General features: G+C 38.4%; 1 protein-coding gene across 1 annotated transcript in view; it reads left to right on the top strand.

The window, feature by feature from the left end:
- Nucleotides 1–27,596, top strand: part of LOC136664421 (ubiquitin carboxyl-terminal hydrolase 22-like) — a 67,197-nt gene that overhangs the window by 10,818 nt on the left and 28,783 nt on the right. The window contains exon 2 of the mRNA XM_066641597.1: nucleotides 26,550–26,682. Coding sequence (XP_066497694.1) covers nucleotides 26,550–26,682 — 133 coding nt within the window. The remainder of the gene's footprint in view (nucleotides 1–26,549; nucleotides 26,683–27,596) is intronic.

Here is a 27,596-nt window from a genome sequence, read left to right as displayed (position 1 = left end):
TATTTCAGAAATTCAACTCAAAGTGAAACTCATATAGATTCATTGCAGACAGATCTGTTTCTGTTAAATTATTTTAATGTTGATGATTATGTCTTATAGTCAATGAAAACCTCTAACTTAATTAAAATATTATATAAGACAAATTAAAAAATATATTTTTAATACAAAAATGTTGGCCTACCTAAAAGTGTACAGTACATGCACTTAATACTTAGTCAGGGCTCCTTTTGCATGAACTGCATAAATGCGGTGTGGCATAGAGACGATCATCCTCTGGCACTGCTGAGGTGTTATGGAAGCCCACGTTGCTTTGATAGCGGCCTTTGGCTCGTCTGCATTGTTGAGTCTGGTGTCTCTCATCTTCCTCATAGATTCTCTGTGGGGTTTAGATCAGGCAAGTTTGCTGGCCAGTCAAGCACAATGATACTGTGATTATTAAACCAGGTATTTTTGGCACGGTGGACAGGTGCCAAGTCCTGGAAAATCAAATCCGCATCTCCATAAAGCTTGTCAGCAAATGGAAGCATGAAGTACTCTTAAAATTTCTTGGTAGATGGTTGCGCTAGCTTTGAACCTGGACCAACACTAGCAGATGACATGGCTCCCCAAACCATCACTGATGGTGGAAAGTTCACAATAGACCTCAAGCTGCTTGGATTGTGTTTCTCTCCACTCTTCCTTCAGACGCTGGGACCTTGATTTCCAAAGTGCTAAATTTGCTTTCATCTGAAAACAAGACTTTGGACCACTGAATCCAGTTCTTTTTCTCCTTGTCCCAGGTCAGACACTTCTAGTGCTGTCTCTGGGTCATGAGTGGCTTGACACAAGGAATCCAGTTGTAGCCCATTTCCTGGATGTGGTGGCTCTTAAAGCACTGACTCCAGCAGCAGCCCACACCTTGTTAATCTCCCCAAATTTTTTGAATGGCCTTTTCTTGACAATCCTTTCAATGTTGTGGTTATCCCTGTTGCTTGTGCACTTTTTTCTCCCACACTTTTTCCTCCCACTCAACGTTCCATTAATATGCCTAGATGGAGCAGGAGAGTGACAATGACTGCATTCTGGACATCTGTCTCATTATTGTGTAGCCTACTGAACCAGACTAAGGGATCATTTTCAAGGCTTAGGAAAGCTTTGCAGGTGTTTTGTGTTGATTATTTACATTTTCTGGGATAATGACTTCTGGGTTTCCATTGGCTACAAGCCATAATCATCAACATTATAAGAAATAAATGCTTGTAATAATAAATAATTCTGTAATTAACATATATAACGAGTTTCACTTTTTGAATTGAATTACTAAAACAAATTAATTTTTGATGATATTCTAATTTGTTGAGATGTACCTGTAGCAGTTCGACCTCTTTATCTGAGTCTCTCTAATCAGTGTTGGACACACGTTTGTGAGAAAATAGAGAAATGATTAGTAATTTAATATAATGAAAATGACAAGCAATAGTCAAAGAAGGTCGCTAATAGTGGTGTAAGAGTATATTGATACATCTGATCATCGCATATTTTTCTTGCAATAGTGTATTGATTATTAAAACAGTATCAATTTAAATATGTAGTTTACATGTGAAGATTTGTGGCAGGAAGTAGTTAATTTTAGTCCTGACCACTAGTGCCATTCTTCAGCCATTAAGCTCCTCACCCTTTAAACAAATAACTTAAGGGTGCACCTTTAATGTTAGCATTAACGAAATTATGTGTTGCCAAGTGTTGGCTGAATCTGAAAGCTTCATAGAGGCTCCTGATGACACTGAGATAAAGTGTAGGCTTATTTTGGATTCCACAAGTACACACTGCATAAATGTTCACGTGTGGGTTTTTTTTTTTACTTTTTTAAATTTTTTTCAGGAATCCTGCAATCGCTTATGTATTTGAGATAAATTCTGATTACATTTTAAGATATAATTCTTTCCCTCAGATAGGATGTTACAGAGCCTACGTGCTATTAAATACATGAAATTGAGAAAATAAATACTAGTTTACATATTACAGCAAATTGTGAACATTTTAAAGCAGGTTTTATTCTTCTGTGCCATTTTTCCTAAAAATTGCAATACATTTATTTGCTTACAATATTGCAGTATATCACTGTCAAATTGTAAACCTTGTATCATAATATGTATTTTGTGTATAGAAACTCTCTTCTATTTATCTTTGTGACCTTAGCATGTGCTCTGCTCAATATTTAGTACTATTTTTTCAGTTACACAGGGTGGGACCTACAGACTGGTTTGTGTAGATGCATGGTCCTCTGTATCTTCTCTGTTCATAATTTATATATTTCAGTGGTTGGAAAGGCATAGCTGTGACTGGAATATTCATTAAGTTCATGGTTTTTTGTTTATCATGGTGTAGTTTTTACACAATACTTGATTAGTGCCAGTGGAGAAGATGAAACAGACTTGCTTTTGTAAAGTCACAGCTTTGCTGATCAGAGGAGTAGGCTGAAGTGGTGGGTTATGGGATTTTAGAGCTGTGCTTAGTATTGTTGTGAGATGTTGGGAGAAATGTAGTCCAAGCATTTGCTGCATTACATGCTAGCCTAACCACCAATAGGAACTGTTTGTGGGTTGAATCTAAATAAGTGTAAATGTTACTCATTTATTATATTTTCTCATGTCATATTTTACCTGAAAAAGAGACCTTGTCTCAGTAGAGACCTTTAAGGCATTTCATTTTCTTAGCCTTAGCCAGCTGTATGAAATAACAGTATGCCATATTGCTGGGCGATAACCCAACTCAATATTCTTCACAATACATTTTTGCTCATGAACAGTTATACGCTTTGGGTAATAGAACTCAGTAAACAATAGTTTCTATTCACATTTACCACTGCCAACAGAAACAGCCTGGTCATGCATAGAGGTTAAAAACAGTGAGCTTGGCGTGTGAGGACTGTCCTCGGGCAAGGTTTTTTTTTTATCACGTGTACCCCCACCCCAATCTCCCTGAAAGAGCTCTGTTCGCTACCCGAGTTGTTTTCTCCACTTGTGATTTTTGAATTGGATCCAATCCCGTGGATCAGTGGTCTTCAAACTGTTTAGACCAAGTACCACCCATTAGCAAACCAAAACCTCCTAGTACCACCTGTGATGTTTACCACAGGAACATGTGTGCCACTGGTTCTTCCTATGTTCCTGGGGCATAAGGCAAATTTTTGCATGTTTTTGTTGCTTTTTATTTACTTGAAATTTGCATGCTTAATACAAATAATTTAGAGAGAATTCAAATAATTAGGTCTAAACTGAATGTTTTAAACAAAATTGTACATTTATGAAAACATTAAATTTATGGGCAGTAAGCGTTCTGAAAGAAATAAACGAGAAGAGATCAGTTTAATATCAGTTATGTTTTTTAATAGGTTACAGGTGAAAACGGGGGCAGGGGCTTGGGGCAGGTGCTCACAGCAGCTCTCTGCACTTGTAGTAGTAGGTGAAGGTGTGGTGCTGTGTTAAATCTTGTTTTAGCGCTGTAATCATGTGAAGAACAGTCATGTTTTCCTTCAGCTGAGTGTGTCTTCACGTGTACAGAATTCTCACTTAGTTTTTGTCTCTTTTTGCCTCTGGATTTAGGCCTTCTGGGCTTCAGAGTATTTCTCTGGCTTGGTCTTGGCTTGTTTTTCTCGTTTTTGCTTTGCCCTCAAAAATAAAATCCAGATTGCTCACGTCTGTCTCTAGCATTTGCTTACATCCAGTAAGCAAGTGAAAATGGGCTTTCTTTAAATGGATTTCTCAAAAAACTGGGGGATCGCGTTCTCTCCCAAAAAAGAAAAAAGCAGAGGAACACTGCCTTTCTGAATTTTTTTAGAGTGAGTTTTTAAAAACTGCCAGTGTTACCAAATTTAATATCATGATAAATATCAAGATTGATCAGTAGTATAGAAAAGATTATTGTGATTATTTCTGGCCATATTGCACAGCTCTACCACTCCATCCTTTTATCACCTTGTGTCAACTTGTCACCTTGTCTTTGTTTATATATTTCATGGCCTCCCTGGCACAATCTTCTTCCAAGATTAGGTTAGCCTAGCAGCTCACAGTGTCTAGGACGAAGTGGCTCTGGTCCATCTCCTCCACTTCTTTTGTCCCATGCCCAAATTTGACACTTAGGCCTCCATGACATGCATTGACTCCCTTGTAGGGCTGCAAATAATGATTATTTTGATAATTGATTAATCTGTCGATTGTTTTTTCGATTAATCGATTATTAATTGGATAAAAAGTAAGACAAGCCAAATTTGGTTTCCTGTCTGTTACTAGCATATTCAGGATACCATCAGTGAGAACAGCTGCTTGCTGTAATGTGCAGATCTTCTTTAAAACATAGTCAGCAATGCTGGGCTGTTTCCATCTGAGGTGAGAAAGAAAGTGTAGATATGAACATATCTTTTTTTAAGTTAATAACTGCTGATCTAAAATGCAGACAACAATACAGGCAAATTGAAATTTCATAAATGGATATTGGGTGATGCTGCCATGTGCTGAGAATAAAAGGGAAATTCAACTAACACATATGATAAGATATTTAAAATTTTAGAGAAATAATGTTGTAATTGTATAAGGAACACACAACCTACCATTATTAAAAATTAGCGTTTACATAAAGAATTAACCCAACTGTTACATTAATTTTATATTTATCAATATTTAACAGTGTATGTAATGTAATATACACTTGGCTGTGATACTCAGACACTAACATGCAATGCCAGTTAGAAAAGACCTTGAAAAAGGCTTTAAATATATTATTTTAAAAAAATGTTTTGATTTTTGATTTTTTTTAAACTCTGAATGTAACTGCCGCCACATTTAAGGTGGAACGGAAAACTCGCTAAATACAAGAGTGATATAAATTTACTAAAAATGAGACATCTTGTTTAACTACTCTAGCAGGCTCTAGTGACATTGAGTGAGAGAAAAACTAATGTCACTAATGTTAGCTTGACTAAAACTACGGCTTGTTTTGGAACTGCTGGTCGAGCTGACACATTTAAGGTGGAAGAGAAAACTCGGGGAGGATGCTAAGGCTTGTTCGCTAAACGCGAGTGTAATATCAATGTACTAAGAAAAACAAATGTTGTTTAACTACTCTAACAGGCTCTAGTATCATTGAGTGTGAGGAAAAAGTAGAATGAACTTACTATACTTAATCTTTTTCACACATGGCTCCAACAGGCTTCCTTTTCAGATGTTCGAGCAGTGATGTTGTGCTGCCGTGCCATGCGAGATCAGTTGTGCACATTTTGCACCTAACGCTGTTCCTTGAAGGCGTTAATGTAAAGTGTTCCCATACTTTTGATGACTTGGGTCGTACATTTTTCTCTCTGCTTGTGCTAACATTATCCTCTGCTGTGACCGCCTCCGCCATTTTTTTTAAACCCTTCTTCCAGATTTCGTCACGTGTAGCAACTGTACCTATGTGTATAATAACTTAGACCCAACTAATCGATTATTAAATTAGTTGCAAACTATTTTAACACTCGATTTTAATCGATTAATTGTTGCAGCCCTACTCCCTTGGTTGAACGCGTCTGTCAGCGCTGTGGTGGCTGAATGCTCCAGACCAGACAAAGACCATGGGGCCCCAAAGCAGTGCCTACTGCTCCTGCTTTGTCGCCTACAGGGAGATGAGCTGGCCTTTGTCTGACAGCCAGACATGCCCGATGTGATCAGAGGGCCTGGCTTGAGCACGCACACAGCTACTTCTGCTAACGTGCATCTGTTGCCGGCAAGCATAGAATTTCTGGATATTTCCTGGACATCCTGCTGATGTCATCTGGGCGTATAGCTGCTTTAGACATACTATGTTAACATATGTCCACAAGGTTTAAGAAGAGAATGTTATGCTGGCTTTTTGAGACACTAATGAACTGAAACTATGGTCTGAACCCTGAGAGAAGACATTGCTTTGGGAAGTGAACTACATTAAATATGTATGTTTGAGGTTGATGGGACAAGCTTTAGCTTTTTTGGGTAGTGTTTTTTATACTTTCTCTCTGGCTATAGTGGAATTTGTGTGCATTTTTCTTGTATCAAGCTTAGGCTTATTTAGTTTAAGAAAAGCATGTGTTTGCATTGTGGATCTATATAAGTACCACAGAGCATACACTCTGTTCAGATATGTGCACTCCATAGATTTGTACAGTTTTGATCAAACTTTATTTATTGCTTCTCTTTTTATTTAGAACACTTATGTTTTTTATGCATATCTTAATGATTAAATCTATAAAAGACAGGAAAATTAATCCTGTTTATGTTCCATAAGTTAATATCAAAGGCCTAAAACTGCCCAAATTGCACCAAGTCATTAGTAATCCTGTGTATTCCCCTCCTGCTTTTGTTAGTCTTCTTGGCATCCACAATTGCTCTTTGACACAGGATGAACCCTAGACAGTGACTGATGGTGATGCGTTAATGAGAGATGTTATTTTATGTTTTTCTTATTCCAGAGACTGGGTGTGTTGAATTTCATTAGATGAAAGTGAAGTGTTATTGCTCTGTTTGTTGCCTTCTTAAAAGAAAGCAAGTATGCAGCCATTTAAAACCTGGAGATATGTTTCAGTTTGGAATATGAAAACACACTGGCCAAAAAACAAACACAGAATTGACAATTATCTCTTTACGGACATGCTTTGATACATGGAAAATATGAATATGTAATGCTGTTTTATCCTGTTATGCCGTTCAATTTATGAGCACAGTTACTATATCTAGAAAAGATTGTTTCATTTTTAACATGACTGAAGCTTATTCAAAGGCATAAAATACACTATCCATGAATATAGCAGATTTACTGACTCCCCCTGCAGGGTGTGTTCCTTTCTTGCACCCAGTGATTCCTGGTAGGCTCTGGACCCACAGCGACCCTGAACTGGATAAGCGGTTACAGATAATGAATGAATGAATGTCAAGAATTCACTGTTTTATAAAAGTTAAAATCCCATTGGGACTGTTGCAGTGTTTTTATTAAGCCTTACAATTTTGAAATCTTATTTAATTGCCACTTGTGACTTACTGTTCAGAAAATCACAAAATATCTACAAACCCACAAACTCTGATTTACTGTTGGAGTATTTTACATTATGGATTTTTTTTTTGTTGAATGTTAACACAGATATTTTCCTAAAATATAGGAAACCGAATTTCAGATATTAACACACTTAGCATTTTAGACGTTTAGCCGGTTTGCACCTAGGTCTGATCCAGATATGCCATGTGATCACTGGCGTAATTGAAACAATTGCAATTGCAATTTTCCACTGTGAAGCCACCTCGTCTAGAAATGTATCCAGTGACACGACAAAACAGTCTCTAATGGGAACTGCTGGCTTTGAATACCACAACAATGGCTGCAGTAAGGTTAATAGCTGTTTACCCTTCATGTGTTTATATGTTGATTTTTGGGGTTTGAACACAGCTCCCAGTGGAGTTATCTGTTCCTTGGTTCTCCATCTGGCTTTTGCTGGAGTATTATGTCGGACACTGATCCAAGGAGCTCTTCAAAACTCCATGGTTCTGTGAGCTGCCATTATGAGTGAGATAAGAACAAATGTTGTTGCTACTATAGCTTGGAGATTTTACACATGGCTAGTTTGCAATTCGCAGACGTTCCCTGGCCAATCAGTGCTGCGCAATGTTAACACATCACGTTTAGGCCCTTCTTGACTGATTTGGAACGGTGTGTGACCAACGATTAAATAAGTACATGCTTCCAGGGACCAGGTAACACATTTGACTAATGAAAAAGCAAAAGAGCTGACTACAGCTGAATCGAATAGTTAACATGTAGTGGAAAAGCATCATAAAAACATCTCTGTATATTCTATTTCAGACCCTCACTACAATACACCCAGCATCCACATTGGTTCATTGCTACTTTGTGACTTGTCAGATTTGGCCTTTAGTTTGTTTTTGTTAGCCTTGGTTTTCATATCTGCGGTTGTGGTCAACTGTTTTTCTCTCGGGAGTTTTATTGGATAAATGCAAGGGTGCCTTATCCTGGTCTTGCTCTGGTTTGTGTGGGAGTGTGTTCAGCTGACTGTCCATGCAGTGCGTCCAGCTAAATGTATTTTGTGCCTATGATGTAGGGAGCTCTCTGAAGCCAAGAGAAACCTGCTGGCCCATTTGGCTTTTCTGAAGCGTTAGTCCAGCTGATCCCGTCATAACCACTTTTCTTTCTATATGTCATTAATCACGTCTTGTCTTGGTTTTCTGCATTTTGTTGTGCACTTGCTTCCACCTGTTCTCTTTCTCTCTGTCTTTGCTCTATTTTTCTGCTGTCTCTCTGCATATTTTTCTGCCTCGATCTCAACTGCGTAGGACTTTCATCCCAACACAAGCAGAGCATGTTTGTGCAGCTCTCAGTGCTTTAAACGGAGGGGTGGGAGGAGCACTGGGTTCATGGACCTGTCAATGCTGTTCAATGTGTGCTTAATCTTCTCACAAATGTGTATGCTGTAATTTAACAGCACTCGTTTAAGCCATGTTTCATAACTGATTGTAGAATTCATGGTACGAATTGCATGCAGAAGGCAACCTGGCAAGATATTTAATCACACCAAAGCCCACATGTTAATTGTGTTTAGGGTGGTGATATGATAGACTATAAGAATAATAATATATTATTTATAAAGCACATCCTCCAACACCACAGAGCACTTAAGAAATAATTAAGTAAAAAAACTAACCATAAGTATAAAAAACATAATAATATTAAATAGCATATAATATTAATAATTATAAAATGAATAGTAAGAACAGACAAAAACATGCAAATAAAGAGCAAGGAATTATGTGTAAAACAATAGGTATGCAATTGCGTAATAGAAGCATATAAACAAATAGATAAGAACATGTAAGTAGCATACAGTAAAATAGGGATTTGTGATAAAAGCCAATTAACAATTATATGCGCTCCTGAAAAGGTGAGTTTTCAAAAGATATTTAAAAGTGTTCACACTGCTGCTCAGATGGTTTTTAGGGAGCTGATCCTAGAGCCCTGGAGCAGCAGACGAGAAAGCTCGATCTTCTAAATTTCGATGACATGTATTTGGTATCACGAGTAAATAAGAACTTGCTGAGAGTAGGGACCGGGATGGACAATATGGGATTAAAAGTTCAGATATGTTGTGTAAAGATTTGTATGTAATCAGCAATACTTTATAAGTGACTCGGTGTAACACAGGTAATCAGTGTATGTTTTTGAGTATGGGTGAGATGTGTTGGTCCAGGCGATATAAGTAGCCGGGCGGCTGTGTTTTGCACAAGCTGTAATTTGTTTATAGTGCAAGCTGGCAAAACAATAAGGAGAGCATTGCTCTAGTCGAGGTGCTAAGTGATGAATGTATGTATTAGGTGCTCCGCATCAGTATAGGAATGAGCTATGTTTCTAAGATGAAAACATGCAGAATGCCTGACTTTATTAACATGTAAATCAAATAGCATTGTATCCAAGATAACAGATTTTTTTTTTTACATACAGACGGAGTAACATGCAAACTATCAATGGATATTGTAATATGAGCAGGCTCAGTAGTAGAATTGGGTCCAATTAAAATGACTTTTAAGTTTAAGCCCAACTCAAATAAAACTAAAAAGTTATTGTGCATCCATTAATTAAGTTCTTGTAAGCAGCTGTTTAATGAGTTCAAATTAGATGGAATATCAGAATTTGTTCAAATATAGATCTGTGTAAAGATGATAGCACCCAAGTGAAAGCATAAAAATACTAAACAAATGTATTCCAAGTACAGAACCCTGTGGAACACCATATATAGGACTGGTAGGGGATGATTATGTCCCATTAACTTGCACAATCTGTTGTCGATTTCTCAAGTAAACCTGAAACCAAGGGAGTGCAAGACCAGTGTGGTGGAAAAATCATGACAGAAAATAAGACAGCTCTTTGAGTCTCTGAGTCGGCATTAAATGAGACAGCATTTATTAATTAACGTGAGAGAGGGACGTGCGCGCAACGCTGTTTTTCACCTCTCTGCTGACCATTTTTGATCAGCGTCTTTTTATACATGGAAAACCCTTTGAAGTACACCATCTGTTCGCTCTTTTACATTTCAGTCATCTTTCGCTGTATCTTGTTCCCAAAACTCAGAGTTTCTCACCATTTGTTTTCCCCTATCTCCTGTATTTCTAACACCTTTCCAGACGTGGCCTGTGCCTCCCCCTCTACCTCCTTGGTTTGGAGACAAAGGGAGTTGATTGAACGGAAAGTGTCGATATGTTATTTGAAACACACACACATAAGTCTGCGGTCTCACACAGAGAATTAGGAATAAAACAATTTCAATTTACACAAGTAGTCGTGGCCATTGCTGATTAAATATCTCTATTGATTATGAATCATTTATATGAACAAATTTCCATCACACCAGTAACACCACGATTGAGCATGTGATGCACAGTATCGAATGCAACTGTTAGGTGAAATAAAATGATTGGCGAATCAAAGTAATGGGTGTTTATTTGCAGTTGACGTGGCCCTGTGTGTAAGTTTACTTTGTGTTTACACACATACAAACACAATGTATGAACCACATGGACCCCTATAGGGGTGTATATTCATTGGATAATGCTGCCGGTGACTAACATTTCAGCCACCATCACTGTGTGTGTGTCTGAGGGAGCGGTAGGACATCCTGCTTGCTCAAGCACTTCTGTGACGAACTGTTTGCAAATGCTCCTCTGCCCTCTCTCTGTTAGAGGGCTGTCACCATGAATATGCTCCCTCACAGCCTAACATGTAGAAAATCCTTACACTGAATCTTCTCTTATAGAAACATCTTCCATTATGTGAATGTTGTCCTATCATACATATCAGATCACCTAATGCCCCATTCACACCTGGCATTAATATGCAGCACGGGTGATCCAGCCACAAATGAGGGCCAAAACGCATAGCTGTGCCACCTGGCATTTAAATGTGTGTGCGGTGATCTGTTTTCTTACATTGTTCCTGCTGAAGTAGGATTATGGTCGCACTCCTTTGTTGTAGAAACTTAAACGTAACATATTCCTAACTCTTTTGGAATGTGTTGTAGGCCTGAAATTCAAAATGAGTGAATATTTGCAAAAAACCATAAAGTTTCTGTTTGAACATTAAATAGCTTGCCTCTGTAGTGTATTCAATTGAATATAGGTTGAAAAGGATTTGCAAATCATCATATTTTGTTTTTATTTATGCTTCACACAATGTCCCAACTTCATTGGAATTGGTTGTTTTCTGCCATTCACACTACAAAAACCTCAGTGTGATTGATCAGATTGCAATGTGTACCTGTGTATGTGTCTCCTCATAATGCGTTGCACCCCATTTACATCTGTACTTAGTGCTAACAACTTACAATTGGATCACCTATAACTAGGGGTTTAAAAGAAATATCAATACACCTGAGTGTCTCGATTGTTTTGCAATACTGTGTCAAAACACAGTATCGATTTTTATGTATAGTGTATATGCAAAGATTTGTGCCACTTAACTACTTGAGATTGAGAAAATAAACGGTTTTACATACTACATCAATGTGTACTTTTTAAAGCAGGTTAGTTTCTCATACACGACACTTCTCCTAAAAAAATCTTATTATTGCCTTGCTTACAATTTTGCAGTATATCAAATCATAACCCCTGAATCGTGATATGTATTGTATCGCCTGGTTCTTGACTATATACAGCCCTACTCAGAATGCATGATAATGCCAAGTGTGATTGGGGTTATGAGTTTGCTTGTTCCATTTTGGATCTCCATACTTTAGCTGCCTAAAACCATTTTTAAACCACACATACCCTAGGCCAATGTTTGTGTCTAATTTGCCATCGTCTTATTTGAATTTTCCTTTCTACCTTAATGGAGCAATCTGTAACATTGACTCCAAGTGTAAAATTGGTAGTATAATACAGTTTTCTAACAGTGGAGAGAGCTGTCAGCTTGACTTGAAGCTCGAGCAGGTTGCTAGTTTAAGGAAAACTGAACCAACAAGCAAGAGACAAGTTTAAGAACTTGGGCCAAAATAGCTCAGAAGAATTTGCCATAATCAACATATTTACACAGAAGAGTGTTCATTTCACTAAAACATCCATCTACGCAAAAAGTTAACATGCGGTGAATGCCTTTACTGTCCATATCCACCTGAACATTTTTGACTGGACAAGGCTGGTGTTACTTATCGATTTTCCACCATAAATGTTGTTTAGGAGGCAGATCTTATCCACAATTTTCGTAGTCAAACATTTCATTGCACGTTACGTGTGTCCGTTTACAAGTCCTAATGGCATTATCCGCCAACTTCTTGAATTCTCTGTTCCACCTTAAGAACTGAAGTTCGCATTATAGCTTTTGAAACTTTTTGGACCAACTGTTATTCCCCTTTATCCATTTAAAGCATGCAAACCAATTGTATTTTTTAACCAATTATTCACTTTTTTCATATACAAGCATTTAGTTCCACCGTAAATGGGTCTGTTTAAGAGTCTCATTTCCACCTTAAACAGCTATTTGAAGCTAAATCTAGCTCTAGGATTTATAAACAAAACTCATTTTAAAACACTTTTATCCATTTAAAACATACATATGTGTACGTCATGTCACTAAAACATCTACCTACTAGTAAAACATTTATTTGCTGTGTACTACCAAGCTTGATTTCTCCATTCCACCTGAAATAGGTGAATATGCGAGGCTTTTCAAACACAATTCTTACTCCTTAATTTGTTTTAAAACACACCCCACAGACAAACACATGAATCTGCATCGATTTCTTTAAAACAAACACTGGTATTTACATTTTCAACCATGCTGTTATTCACCTTCTTTATATAAAACACACAAAACACAGTCCTAACACCTTTAAAATGTCGCTATACTTTTCATTCATTCATACATTCATTATCTGTAACCACTTATCCAATTCAGGGTCACGGTGGGTCCAGAGCCTACCTGGAATCATTGGGCGCAAGGCGGGAATACACCCTGGAGGGGGCGCCAGTCCTTCACAGGGCAACACAGACACACTCACACCTACGGACACTTTTGAGTCGCCAATCCACCTACCAACATGTGTTTTTGGACTGTGGGAGGAAACCCACTCGGACACGGGGAGAACACACCAACTCCTCACAGACAGTCACCTGGAGCGGGAATTGAACCCACAACCTCCAGGCCCCTGGAGCTGTGTTCGCTATACTTTACTTTCCTTAAATAAAACACACAACCTGTGGCGTTTACTTTTTTTAATCTATTCACAGGCATCTGTACTTCAGAAATGATTTGCTGTTACCTGTTCAGGAGGAAATTGGCCAGCTCTGGCTCTGTTCTGTGGTGTTGCTGCTTGTAAACTGCCTCCACTTTTCAAACACATGGCCAATTTCAATTGTCAATTCTGCATATGTACAGGACATGCAAAGGATTGAAATTACATTACTCTCCTCTCCAAGATGCAGTAATATTTAACAAAAAATAGACTAAATTCAACTAAGCTAAGTATATAAATATATGAAAGTGAACAAACGGAAGACAAGTGCAGGAAATACGATACCAGTAGCTTACTGATAGACATACATGAGTCAATGGGGCACTGACTGAAAACAATAACCTGATATGGAGGTAGGATACTGGATGTACAAGGCAGTGTAAACAATAGTGCAAAAAATATTGTAATAGAAGGAGGTAGGATACTGGATGTACAGGGCAGAGTAAACAGTAGTGCTAAATAATCGTAATAGGAGAAGGTAGGATACTGGATGTACAAGGCAGAGTAGACAGTAGTGCAAGATAATCATATAACAACTAAATAAAGTGAACAAGTGCATATCTATTGAAAAAGTCAGTTAGGTCTGATGGGGAGCTTAAGTGACAGTACCAATATAAACAGACCCGGTGTCAACAGTAACCAGCCTCCAGGCTTCATATCCTTGTATTTGCACTAAAGTGATTGAGTGCCTGCCTGATTTTCAAAGTCACAGTTGGGTATTGGTGGTAATTGATGAGGTTGCTGAGCGTTGTGTGTGTGTGTGTGTGTGGGGGGGGGGGGTGGGGCATAAGCGGGGGGCGGGAGCAGGCAGAGAGTTCAGCATTCTCACAGCCTGATGGATGGGGCTAACCCTCAGTCTCCTGGTCCTAGCCCTGAGACTACGCAGTCTCCCTCCTGATGGCAGCAGGCTGAAGAAGCTGTGTAGCATGTTGGTGGGATCGCCTGCCAAGCAGAGGGCTTTGTTCTCACAATACGCAGTTCTGCGGCAGGATGCTGTGCAGGCCCCGTACCACTCAGTGAAACAGCTAGTCAGGATACACTTGATGGCCCCACTGTAGCAGGTGATCATGATGGGGGTGAGACCTCTTGCTCTTCTTAGCTTGCGGAGAAAGTAGAGCCGTTGGTGAGCCTTCTTGGCCAGTGATGCTGTGTTGATGGTCCAGGAGAGGTCCTCTGTGACGTGCACACCCAGGAACTTGCTGCTGCTCACCCTCTCCACAGCAGCCTCATTGATGGATAGAGGGGCATGTTGTGTGTGGGTTTTCCTGAAGTCCACAACAATCTCCTTGGTCTTCTCAGTGTTCAGAGAGAGATTGTTGTGTTTGCACCAAGAGGCCAGCTGGCTCACCTCGCTACTGTAGTGTGACTCATCGTTGTTGCTGATGAGGCCTACCAAAGTCATCTCATCCGCAAACTTGATGAAGAGGTTGGAGGTGTGTGATGGAGAGCAGTCGTGGGTTAGCAGAGTGAACAGAAGGGGGCTCAGCACACATTCTTGGGGAGCCCCCGTGTTCAGAGTGATGGTGCTGGAGGAGTTACTGCCAACCCGTACTGCCTGTGGTCTTCCAGTCAGGAAGTCAAGCAGCCAGTCGCACAGTGATGTGTTCAGCCTCAGTCTGTCCAGTTTCTGAATGAGCTGTTGGGGGATGATTGTGTTGAACACAGAACTGAAATCAATAAAGAGCATTCTGACATGGGTGTCTTTCTTGTCCAGATGAGTAAGGGCTGAATGGAGAGCAGTGGAGACAGCATCATCAGTCGAACAATTTGATCGATATGCAAACTGGTAGGGGTCCAAGGAGGGGGGTAGGGAAGACCTGATGTGTTGCATGACTAGCCGCTTGAAGCACTTCATGAGGATGGAGGTAAGTGCAACTGGGCGGTAGTCGTTGAAACAGGAGGGTGATGACATCTTTGGGACAGGTCTTATAGTGGTGGCTTTGAAGCATACAGGGACCACAGCCTGACTCAGTGAGGAGTTGAAGATGTCAGAATACATCTCTGCAAAATGAGAATATTAATATGCTGCTTTAGCAATGCTGTGAGAGGCAGCAGTGTTTTATCTTTGACTGTTTTCTTAATTTATGATCACACACCCTTGACATTTTATGACAAAGTACAGTGAATATCCTACAGATTGCTCCTTTAAATTATGTGCCATTTACTTTGTGCCTGAGTGTAACTACTGCATTTAACTGTGGAATAGGATGGTTACCTCAGTAACTGACAAATAAGTCAATTTCAACCTAAAAAGAACATATTGCACTTAACAATACAAGACATTCTGTACAAGATATTATTTAGGGCATACCCACTAGAAACAGGGAGAGGGTATACTGAGGCCCCATAAAAGGGTAGGGATGCCACTGGATTGATTCCTGATTAAATAGCAGAGAGGTGCTGAAGCCAGGGATGCACCAAGGAAAAGCTTGAAGGAGAGAGTTGTAAGGTGAATGAAAATGGATTTTCTACACTTAGTTTCAAAGCATCCTGTTAGTCATAGGGGGATTGTTGAGGCTACAACAGTGTACCTTTCAATATTTTGGAGTGCAGGCATGGTGCATTGCAGGCAAGGCTGCATGGTGCTCTAAGCAAACTGATGGAGAGGAGTTAACTGCAGCTTAAGTTCTGAGTTCCTGCTTAGGAGTTGAAAGCTTATGATTGTGTGGGTCAGAATGAGTAACTTTTTGCTCATATGTAGGCACGCACACATGCAGCAGAAACAGCAACATCCCTGTGGAAAGAGAGCAAGTGTGTTGGAAGTGTCCGGCCCTGCCCTTGTATTAACTGGTTGAGGGATGTGCAGGCCACAGCAGCCTGAATGGAAACAGAGCTTAGTGTCTGAGCCTGTGAATGTGTACTTTACTGCAACCTCATCACTATTCTTCTCAGGGCAGCTTTGTCCTGTTAAACACACGCACTTACACATATCAGAGTCAATGCCAGTTTCCCCACCACAGCATGCTGAATAACTGTAGTAATGAAACATTTGAAAATGAATGCCAGTAGGCCTATAAAATGGATTTAAACATATCATAGGTGCCTTGATGAAGGCCTTGATGAAGGCAACCCCAGAGGCAATGAAATGCAAGTTGATCATGATTAGATTCAATTATCATTCTAAAAATGTCATACCAATGTCATATTTTCTGACTTTGGCTTTATAGTCTTTTCATGGGATTTTCTATTATAATACTAATATCATTTGTAAGTGTCAGTATCAGTATAGATTTTGATACCATGAAATAATTTCTGACGTGCGGGTGTGTACTATTGAATGATGCTACTCTACACTGCAGTAGAGGGTGCTAAACTCAAGCTTTGAGAGTATATGTTTGAGACGAACAGTAGTGACAAGGATCTCTTTTCCACTGCAGGGCAGAATGGCCTTGAGCACAGAGGGATAATCATTTGGATAAAGTGCTTGATATTGTAACTGTATTTCTTTCACAACAAATGGCTGAATAGTTCACATATTAGGTGGACAAATTAAATAAGTCACAGAGCCTAATAGAAAACTGCTCCACATGGACTTGCTAACGCCTATGCGCGCGGTGATTATTGGAATTCTGACTCTTTGGTGAACCAAAATCATTTGACTCGGCTCACCCAGAAGTGCCGGCTCTTTGGGTTCTTAAATGGCTCTTCTTTATACTATGGAGGAGAAAATTACCCTAACATTCTGCCCTGGTTAGAGAAAAGAAAGAAAGGAATGAATTAATGGCTATTGGAATCGTTAACCTAAGTGCCTGGGCTCAAATAGCTTGTTTGTGACCAATAAACTGCTTGCTAATATGTGACTGCTATCTGCCATTGTGTTTTCATGTGTGGACCCACGAGTAGCCTACTGCAAAGTCTACAAAAAAAGCACCTTGTAGTGTTGTATGATGAATGTGCATTAATTTCTAATAAAAGACTTTAATACTTAGAATCTCGATGGTCAGAAACATCTCCATTTCCCCCAATTCAGAATGGAATCGGAGATAACACGCAGAGTGTCGTAAACCACACTACAGGCCCTTCAGGCCTGAGACCCAAGTTCTCAAAGGGTCAGGATAGGAATCTGATGTGGATGGCATAGACACTCCAAAGATCAACTGATGGTCTATGTAAAACTGCTTAATCAAGAACATTTCAAACCATGGAATTAAACCTTAATTCCCATTGGTTGCATATAGGATACTGTGTAAAATTAATTCCAGTTAGACAAACTGGAATTATAAACATGTTTAAAATGATCTTTTTTTAGGAACTTGTGTAGGAACCAAGGTCTTCATATACACTGTGTGTTATTTGTTTAATTATGTAAAACATGGTTTTGCCTGAATGATATTACTTTGCATTAACATATAATCTTTTATGTTACATGGGCATGATTCAGAAATCTTGGACACTGATACAACAGGAATCTTCCTTAAGTCTTTGTTTTGTCAAATGTCATAAATTGTATGTTATGTCACTAACAAGGGAGGTTTTATCTTAAAGAACATCCAATCAGAGGCAAGAGATTCTTCAATCCTCAATCTCTAAGGACCAATCAGGCCTTCAAGGCAGGATTCCTAAAACCTTGTTTAAAAACCAGTGGTGCAAAAATCTCATGCTTGACTCTTCTAGACTCTTCAGACTGACTCCACTCTCTTCCAGTCTCTCTTACAGACTCTCTTATGGCTCTCAAAATAGGCTTAGGCTCTTCAAGCAGGGCCCAGGCAGAACAAACCCAGAACATATAAAGAAAATGTAGAGAGATAAGAAAAGAGGAGGGGTGGAATGAATTTGCTTCCAAGAAATTCCAACAGAAGTTTTATTTTTATTTCTAGTAGTAATATTAGAAAGCTTTAGAAATATTATTGTTTGAATCCAGCAAAGCTCAATGCCACCCTCACAGCATGAAAGAGACCTCAGGCCCCTGACCCTCAAAGTGGTGGGACAAGAGCTTCAGGATCAGAGACTAAGGAGAAAGCTGCATGCCCTCCCTCAGAATGGTCACCTTCTGAGGTGGCTTCTCTCTGAGCTGAGCTCTGTAGTCAGTTTAATTATATGAATGTATAATCAATATTCCTTATTTTATATTACATTTAATAAACCAGTTGTGTGATAAAACCAGTCCTTGGTTATTTGTGTCTGTGTGTACCTTTCTTGTATGGAATTATTACTGTTAGGTCAGATTCAATTTCAGAGCCGAGAACCTACAGTGGGTCAATGAGCATCATAATTCATTAATAATAATTAATGCTGTATTATGTGTAATGTTGCTCAGCATTATAGCATATTTGTCCAAGCTGAAACTGGACAGGTAAAGACACTACATTTTTACTTAATTACTCCCAACCATGGAGCTTAACAAAATTAATTATTTAATTAATTATTAATCATCCATCCATCCATTATCTGTAACCGCTTATCCAGTTTAGGGTCGCGGGGGGTCCAGAGCCTACCTGGAATCATTGGGCGCAAGGCGGGAATGCACCCTGGAGGGGACGCCAGTCCCTCACAGGGCAACACAGACACATTCACACCTACGGACACTTTCGAGTCGCCAATCCACCTGCAACGTGTGTTTTTGGACTGTGGGAGGAAACCGGAGCACCCGGAGGAAACCCACGCGGGGACACGGGGAGAACACACCAACTCCTCACAGACAGTCACCCGGAGCGGGAATCGAACCCACAACCTCCAGGCCCCTGGAGCTGTGTGACTGCGACACTACCTGCTGCGCCACCGTGCCGCAATTATTAATCAAATAATAATTAATTATCACTGATTCTGCTACAACCTGCAGCTTTTCACAATGGCAGAGGCTGCGCACTCGAGGTTCAAAGGTAGAAGCCCTGGAGGGGATGTGGGTAAAAAAAAAAATATTAATTTGAGTGTAAGATTTACATTTCGTTCACGTTCTTTAATTAAGTTGAGTGAAAGAATTGCAATTCGTGTGCACGTTTTAGTTAATTTGAGTGAACGAATTAGTAATTTGTGTGCAAGAAACAGGTTAATTTACTGGAAGCCAGCTGCCTTTTGCCAAAACTCTTAGAATTGTGTGTGCCCTTGTACTAATTACTGCAGTTGCTGTATATGAAGTAAAATGACCTTAATTAGTTCATAAAGACAAAAGATATCAGTTCAGTGTTTATCACACGGTGTACATATGTATTATAAAGTAAACGATGTGCATCATCTTTCCAATTGAGCACTGGAAGCTCATAGCTGTCATTTAAACACTACACCAAAATATAATAATTATTTGCAATGGATTGAATTCCCTACATTTCCCACAATGTTTCTGTTTAATGCAGGAGCCATAAATATTTTACATAATTCCTGTGTATGGGAAAATATTGGGTTTTATATAAGTAAATTAAGGACTGTAGGGTTACTGTTAAAAACGAACCGTTTTCTGCTCTGCCGCACCACAAGCCCCTGTAGGATAGCCTGAGACTCCATTGGCTGCTGCACTGAATGATGGACAGCAAACTCTGGCTGCTGATTGGTCATCCCTTGTATTAAGCCTATGATAAGTGCGTTTTCTGTTTAGAAGCTGTGGAGTTTCTGTACCCTCTGGCTGAGGAAGCGTGGAGCTGTCTGTCTCAAAGGAATCATCCGTCTTTACCTCAAAAATAGGGCTTAAAACATGTCTCGTATCGGTCGAAAACACAACGCGGCTTGCAAACCAGTCACGTCCCCTCGTGCTCATGTATTTGAACTTTATTTGATTGTCATTTCTAAATTCATTGTTCTTTATTTATTCATTCATTTAAATTTTTATTTATTCTTATGTATATATTTTAATTTTATTTTATTAATTTAGTTCCTACATTTAATATTCTTTCTTTATTTAAACAGTTTCTTAATTGGTTTATTTTTTTGTTTATTTGAAGTTTTAGTTTGTGTCTAACAGTAAGCATACAGTTTTTATTTTTATTTATTTATATTAACGCGAGTTTAAAACACATAATATCCCTGCCTGGGGAGGCTGACGCACAGATAGGAGCCTAACAAACTTTCACAGAAATTATGTGAATTATGACTTCTAAGTTATAAACAGGACAGCTGTGGGAAATGTAGGGTTCTGGAATTTGAACCAGTGCAATTAATTATTATATTTTTGTGTTATGTTTAAATGACAGCTATAAGCGTAGTGCTAAGCCGAAAGATGATGCATGCTGTTTACTTCAGCACATCCATGCACTCACTTTATAATGCATATGTACACAGTGTGATAAACACTGAACTGATATCTTTTGTCATTGTGAACTAATTAAGGTCATTTAACATGTGCAGTGACTGCAGTCATTAGTACAAGGGCACGCACAATTTTAAGAGTTTTGGCAAAAGGCAGCTAGGTTCTATGGAACCCCCAGTGAATGAATCTGTTTCGTGCACACGAATTGCAATTCGTTCACTTGAATTAATTAAAATGTGTGAACGAATTGAAAATCATTCAGTCTGTTTTTCTTTTTACCCACGGCTCCTTCAGGACTTTGCGAGAACTCGTGAATGCTAATTTGTTTATGTATACTGCTAGCTGGCAAATTTGCACACTTAATGATGTGCGCTGTGTGTGATACAAATGGGTAATGCTAGTTTTCATGGCATCATGTTCATGCCAATACTAGGTGAAAATGTAAATGTGCACATTTGAGAATTTCATGCAAAAAAACACAGGGCAAAAATAAAAACGCAGACTCAGCCAGTTTAGATAGCAAGGAAAGTCTACCCATAAACAGGTGACACATTTTGAAATTTCGATTTTTAAAAAAAAAAATTCTTATCCTTGTGCTATTACCAAGCTCTGGTTGTTTATTAACCCTTTTATAAAAAATATATATAAAGTGAAGTAATAATTTTGAGTATGTATGTATTTAAATAAATGTAAAATTTACAATAGCTGTAAGGTGCTGGAAAAGCTTGAAACTTTACCTTCAAAGTGCTTCAAAAGTGCTTGAATTTGATTTTGGAAAAACTGTATGAACCCTGCATACACTGTACTGCCAAAAGTTTTCACTTACCCATGCAGACTTTCAGGATTACAAAGATGTAATCATTTTAATCATTTAAATGGTTAACATGTCAAATCATTCGTTGGTAATCCTCATGTCAGTATTCTTTGTATGTTAGTGCAAAGAATACTGGCAAAAAAGTATAAATTAAAATAATTAAAATAATTAATTAAATTATAAAATAATTAAAACTCGATCACGGTGGACCTTCACACATATAGCCATGTAGCTTAGGCTCTCAGCTTTTTAACCATACTTTAAGCAAGTCTGTAGCTCAATCAGGGGCCAAGTTATGGCGATGCACAACTAATGAGGATAGACAAACAAATCCATGCATCAGTGGAGTTCATTTGGTTTTTAGCACTTTTAGGTGCATGGTGGAAGTACAGCCCCGGAGACACAATGATTCCGGGTAGGCTCCTTACCCACCGCGACCCTGAACTGGATAAGCGGTTACAGGCAATGAATTAATTAAATATATTAGTGTTATTGTTGATGTAGTGGAAAATTGGTACATTTGTAGGCATTTAAGGTGCATGTATAATAGTGCTGATTTAGGAGATACGACTTATACTCTTGCATATATGCCTACTTCCTTGAGTTGCTTCTTCATATGTTGCATGTTGTATGTTCTGCTTCCTACTGGATAGACTCCAAACAGTTGTCTCCTTTGAGAAGAGATCGGGCACTTTGCCCTTCTTTCTCATTAATCTTTCCCTTTTTCCCTTATGAGCGCACTACACAGTGCTGCAGTGAGGAAAATGTTTCTTAAAATCTCTGGCTCTGTTTCAGTCCGACCTGTCTTCTTCCTGCCTCTTGCATTTGCTAGTGATTCATGGTGAGGACAGCAGATTCTGACAAGCTTGGTCAAGCTTGAGTCTCTCTCATTGTCTCTTGCTCATTTTTCTTCAAATACAATTGGAAAACTATGATTCAGATGACATGTTTTGTGTAATTATCAATGTTGAGAATGATACATGTGGTGAATTTGTTTGCTAATGATTAGCAGGGTCAACACTGAGTTATCTTTTCAGGCATTCTCACTTTTAACTTGTACTCCTCCATGGAAAAATGCCTTTCTTCTGAGCAATTGGCAGGGATTGATGCTACATACAATCAAGGTCCTATAACTCTGCTGTAACTAGTAAGCCTTATTGTATTCCTGGTTGTTTATAAGGCATGTTAGTATAAGATAGGGATGCACCGATAACACTTTTTCCCTTCCCATACCAATATTTCATGTTGAAGTACCTGCCAATACAGAGTACAGATACCAACTTTATGTAGCTGGTGGCCTATAAATCAGGATATTTATATTGCTATGCTTACAGATTTTATTTTGTTAAAGCAGTGTTCTGTATTGCTATAATAGGATATAATAAGCTTAAATGAACAACATGTATTAACTGCATATTAAAAATGTAGTTTCAGAGCCGTGGAATAATAAATATTCCGCAATGCAGTAACAAGTACAAGTAGGAAGACATAGTCTAGCGTGCCTGAACAGCTTTTTACACTGTCATGAGGATATTTGTCACTTTAAGGACTGCTGCCGACCTGTGTTAGTACACTTCTTATGACATTTGATATGTTTTTTTTTTTTTTTTTTGGAGACATAGATGTGTAGTGTAAACTCTCCACCAAATCAAGGCTGAACGAGTTCTTTCAATGGCCAATGAGAACAGAGCACAGAAAGTAAAAACAGGAGCTCTACAGTGGAGGACGTATTATAAGGTAAAACGATGAAAAACTACACTATATTACATAGTGCTGGATGCACATGTCCCCAAATAATGAGTATTCCCTGCAGGAGAACATGGTGCGCCACCCAACACACTGTTACAGACATTATTACAACTGGATTCTAATTTTCCATTCCACATTATAAGACTGTGCTGATTGTTTTCCCATCCATGACCCAAAGACAGTTTTAATTGTTTGTTTTTTCTTTGTGGATCTACCCAAGAAGCAGCGCAAACTTTAAACTGCAGCAAGTTGTGCATCCGTATTTATGTGGAAATACATGTATGTTTGGTTGGGGAGTTTGGGGTCATGTGGTCTGTGTGAATTTTTCCAGTCTTCATAAAATTAACAAAAAAGTCTTTTAGTGTGAAATACCCAGTCTGTTTATAATCTGCCCCACCTTTAAATTTGAACTGCATCTAGCGGTACGCATGCGTGTCAGTATCTGCTTAATTGTGTGTGTTCCGAAAAAGTGCCATGTGTATTACATGTAGGGAATAAAGGGCCATTGCCAGCATACCTATGGTATCAGTGTTTTCTGTTGCCCATGCTGATACCATGTTTAAGTGTCGGTATCAGTGCCGAAATGATTCGGTATCGGTGCAACACTAGTATTAGATCTGTGTAAGATTTGGTCACGTGTTCCTACAGATGATTTTGTGCTGTTTAGGGGTGGACAACTTAGCATCAATAATATATACATTTATCAATGAAATTGAAAAAATTTGTGTCATTTATTTTGTCAGTGAATTCATCATTCACATGAACAAGCCAACGTTCATTTTACAATTGAGGCATAACTTTTCCTTGATCTGTCATAGGGCTGGTCAATTAATTGAAATCAATATTCATAACTTTTAATCAACATAATCTTGCCTATATCAATTAAATAGATTTTTCTTTTAATTCTGTTAATTTTTTTGTTCATTATTTTAATATTCTGCGCTGTACTATCCTGAGAATTTATGTACTGTGCACTTAATACCATACTACCATGGCACAATTAAACTTGTCACTTTTCCACTGGCAGGGCTCCCCCGCAAAATGGAGCCGATGATGTCGTAAAGCTCCGTCTCTAACAGGAATTGCTGGCACCACAACAATGATGACCATTAAAATTAGGCGCTGTTTACTCATCGTGTATTCATGTGCTGTTTTTGTTTTGTTTTTTGACTGATCACAGCTCGGTGCTCTGGTTCTCACAGATCAGTTTTATTTGTTGCACGTTTGGCTTTCACTGGAAATTTTTGTCGGCCATCTGCCCAAGGAACATATAAACCTTTTCAAAACACATCAAGGTAAAGTTACGAGCTGTGTGTCCGATTAAAAATAAATGTGAAAGCTGCTGTAACTTAAGAGATTTTACAAGCGGTGAGATTTTGCTGGATTTGAATGAGCTCTGCATTTTGTGGTGATAGGCATGTCTCTCTAGCCATTCAGCGCTCTGCAGGGTTTACACGTCAACATTTAGTACCTACTCTGCACAGTTGGAACTCGGAGTGCGCTGGGACTGAAAACGTACCCAGGACCAGGTAACAGATGTGGATAGTGAAAAAGCAAAAGAGCCGAGTCGAGTAGAGTCATGTAGGTCCCTTGCAGTGGAAAGGCCCCATAAGAGGACTCAAGTTTCACATAATATTCATGGTGTAAAATTCCAGTTGGACAATTAAATGTGAATTATTATGATATGTTTAAACCAACTTTTAACCAGCATCTTAATATAGCATCTGTCTGCTAGATGTGTGTCATTTTGGTTAAGAACTGTATAAAATAAGCTTAGTCTGAATGATATTACTTTGTGTTAGCATAGCTTGTATATCGCATCCTAATTAATCTCTCTTAAATGGTATCAACTTGCTCTAGGTTATAGTGATATAAATACCCTCATGAGAAACTCATGTCGGAAGATTGTATAAGCAACATTGATGGGTAATAATTGCGAAAGCAGGATTCAGAAATGTAAAGATTTTGGATATTCATGCACCAGAAAGATTCCAGGATTCATTCTGTTGTTCCTTTGTCTTTTCAAATGTCATAAATTATATGTGATGTCACCACTTCAGGGAGGTTTTAATCAAAAATGACCTATAAAAACTTTCAGTCAGATTATGAACCAGGGAGGAATTTTGCAACCCTCAGGACCAATCAAACTGTTAAGGCATTGGCCATCATACCCAGTTTAAACTGGTGCTCAAGCATTTAGAGAAGCACAAAGTAGAAGAAAAGTCAGCAGTTCTAAGCAAGGAATAGAACAGAGAAGTAAAAGAACAGGAATTGGATGAATTAACTGAGCATGAAGGAAACCTTCAATTTTTTAAACCTAATTTGAATTTATGTATGGTTTTATTTATTAATATTCTATGGGTTTTTTACATTTATATTTTCTTAAATGTATTTTTGAGAAAAGTAATTTATTTATTTTTAGTTTTGGCAGTTTGTTCCTCCTTAATGCACTCAGCAGATACCGTATTCTGTGGTGTTAACTAGAAATCATACAGTTTTGGTAGCATGTTCTAGGGACTGGTGGTATCCACATTTTTCATATTTTTCAAAATATGTTTTACAAGATAAAGCCTCATACATGTGAGCACAAAGTTGAGTGAAGGACTTCTGGGTTTATGTTGTTTGCCTGCCCGTTTTCAGACAGTAACATCTGTCAATGAGCTCCCACAGCACCCCCTCCCTGTGGCACTCTTAAATGCACATGAATTAACTCTGGCCTTGTATTTAAAGACATAGAACAACAATTCGACACACCACAAATATCATTTTAAAATAACTCCCTCTTTTTGAGATACCACATTTTAAAATACAGCATTATATGGTACTGCAGTTATACTGTCCAACCCTGGTGTGTTTTGTCGTCTTTGAGTAATAGATATGTTTAAATGGATATTGTGGTTTGGAACATCTGTAGGGCAATGGGCAATAATTAAGTTCAGTTCTAAAAATAATGCATGCTGATATTTGGCTCTGTTTGTCTCACACACACACACTCTTGACGGTCTCCTTCTCCCTCAGGAAAGTCATGCTATCCCCTGACCCTTGTTCTTCTGAGATGCTGTTATTAAAAGCATAAAGCATTTCTCTCTCTCAGCTACTGTCAAAAGGAAACTCTTGAACATTAGTTTCTTATGGTTTCATCCCCCTTTGTGTCCTCTCAGTTCTGACCAAATTCGTGTAAAAATACCTTGTTTACCTTACTCTTGTTTTTTTTTTATTTATTTATTTTTTTTTTTACTGAGGGGTCAACAAGGTCAGCAGGATTGATTGTTGTTCTTCCACAATATTTGGACACACTCTATGGCCTGAGTGTCCAGTACAGATTTGATGTGTATGTCTAGTTACATACCTCATATCCACAATTTATTTTTGGATTTATTATGTCAAATATCCTTACTGCATTGTTTTTTTTTTTGCAGAAATGTATTTGAAATGGCAAAACAAGTGTATTTTTAAATTTGGTTGATAATATTATTTTTTATTGTTATGTAAATGTTTTTATTTGATGTTGAGTAATCTTTCTTCTCTTTTGCCAGGCCAAGTCGTGTATCTGTCATATGTGCGGTGCTCATTTAAACAGACTCCACTCTTGTCTCTACTGCGTCTTCTTCGGCTGCTTCTCCAAGAAACACATTCATGAGCATGCCAAAAACAAACGACACAACCTAGGTAAGAGGAACGTACTTGCAGCAGTGCGGTCAAGGTGTATTAAATTTGATGGTCATGGGAGAGATGTTTTGTTTCAATATCTTATGTCCCAAACATGAGCTTCATGATTTGCTTCAATAGCCTGGTTAGGTCCAAACAGTTTGCAAATGTAATGCACAATACCGAAATTTTGGCAGAAAAATTACTAAATGAGGTGTTTTGCAATTGCTAAATGAGGGTGTTTTTTTTTTTTTTTTTTTTTTTTTTTTTTTGATGTTTGCATATAAATTCTAGTTGATACAGGCTCCTATGATCATTGACAGCATCAAAATGAGTGAGAAATAGATTTGGCTGGTTTTACAGCAATTTGCAAACTTTTGATGGCAGTTCTGAAATGCCAGGCAGGACAAGCTTTGGATTTGACATTTCAGAATGTCCAAAGCATCTTTTAAAAGCTCTTGATCTGACCAAAGAAATGCAGCACACTCAGAACGTGTCAGATCCAGAAGGATCACATAGGACATCTATCAACAAGCTTTGTTGAGGCCTCTGTATCAATTTTGTTGTTTAGCACTTGTTCTTAAAGTTTTGACAGACAAGTAGATAAGTGCTGTCTGAATTGTCATTGTTAAAACCTTTTTCCATTTGGATAGGATCTTTATTGTCACATGCAAAGTTATACAAGTACAACATTGCAGCGAAATTGGCTTCCGTCTGTACACTCACATAAACAGGGGTTAGGTGGGTGCAACAGACGCAACCGCAGCAGGTTACCCGCGCCATCGTACAGTTAGAAGAAACAGCTGGATTAACATTGGGGAAGTAGTGGTAAAAAAAAAAAAAGGAAGGTCCCAGACTGTGCCTTAAGAAGCACAGTGTGTGATCTTGAAAAAAAGCAACACCAACAAAAAAACAACATTATTAATTTATTATTT

The sequence above is a fragment of the Hoplias malabaricus genome, chromosome 13 (genome assembly GCF_029633855.1).
Source record: "Hoplias malabaricus isolate fHopMal1 chromosome 13, fHopMal1.hap1, whole genome shotgun sequence".
Lineage (NCBI taxonomy): Eukaryota > Metazoa > Chordata > Actinopteri > Characiformes > Erythrinidae > Hoplias > Hoplias malabaricus.
Note: the sequence above shows the minus strand (reverse complement) of the source record. Positions and strands in the feature narration are given on the sequence as shown.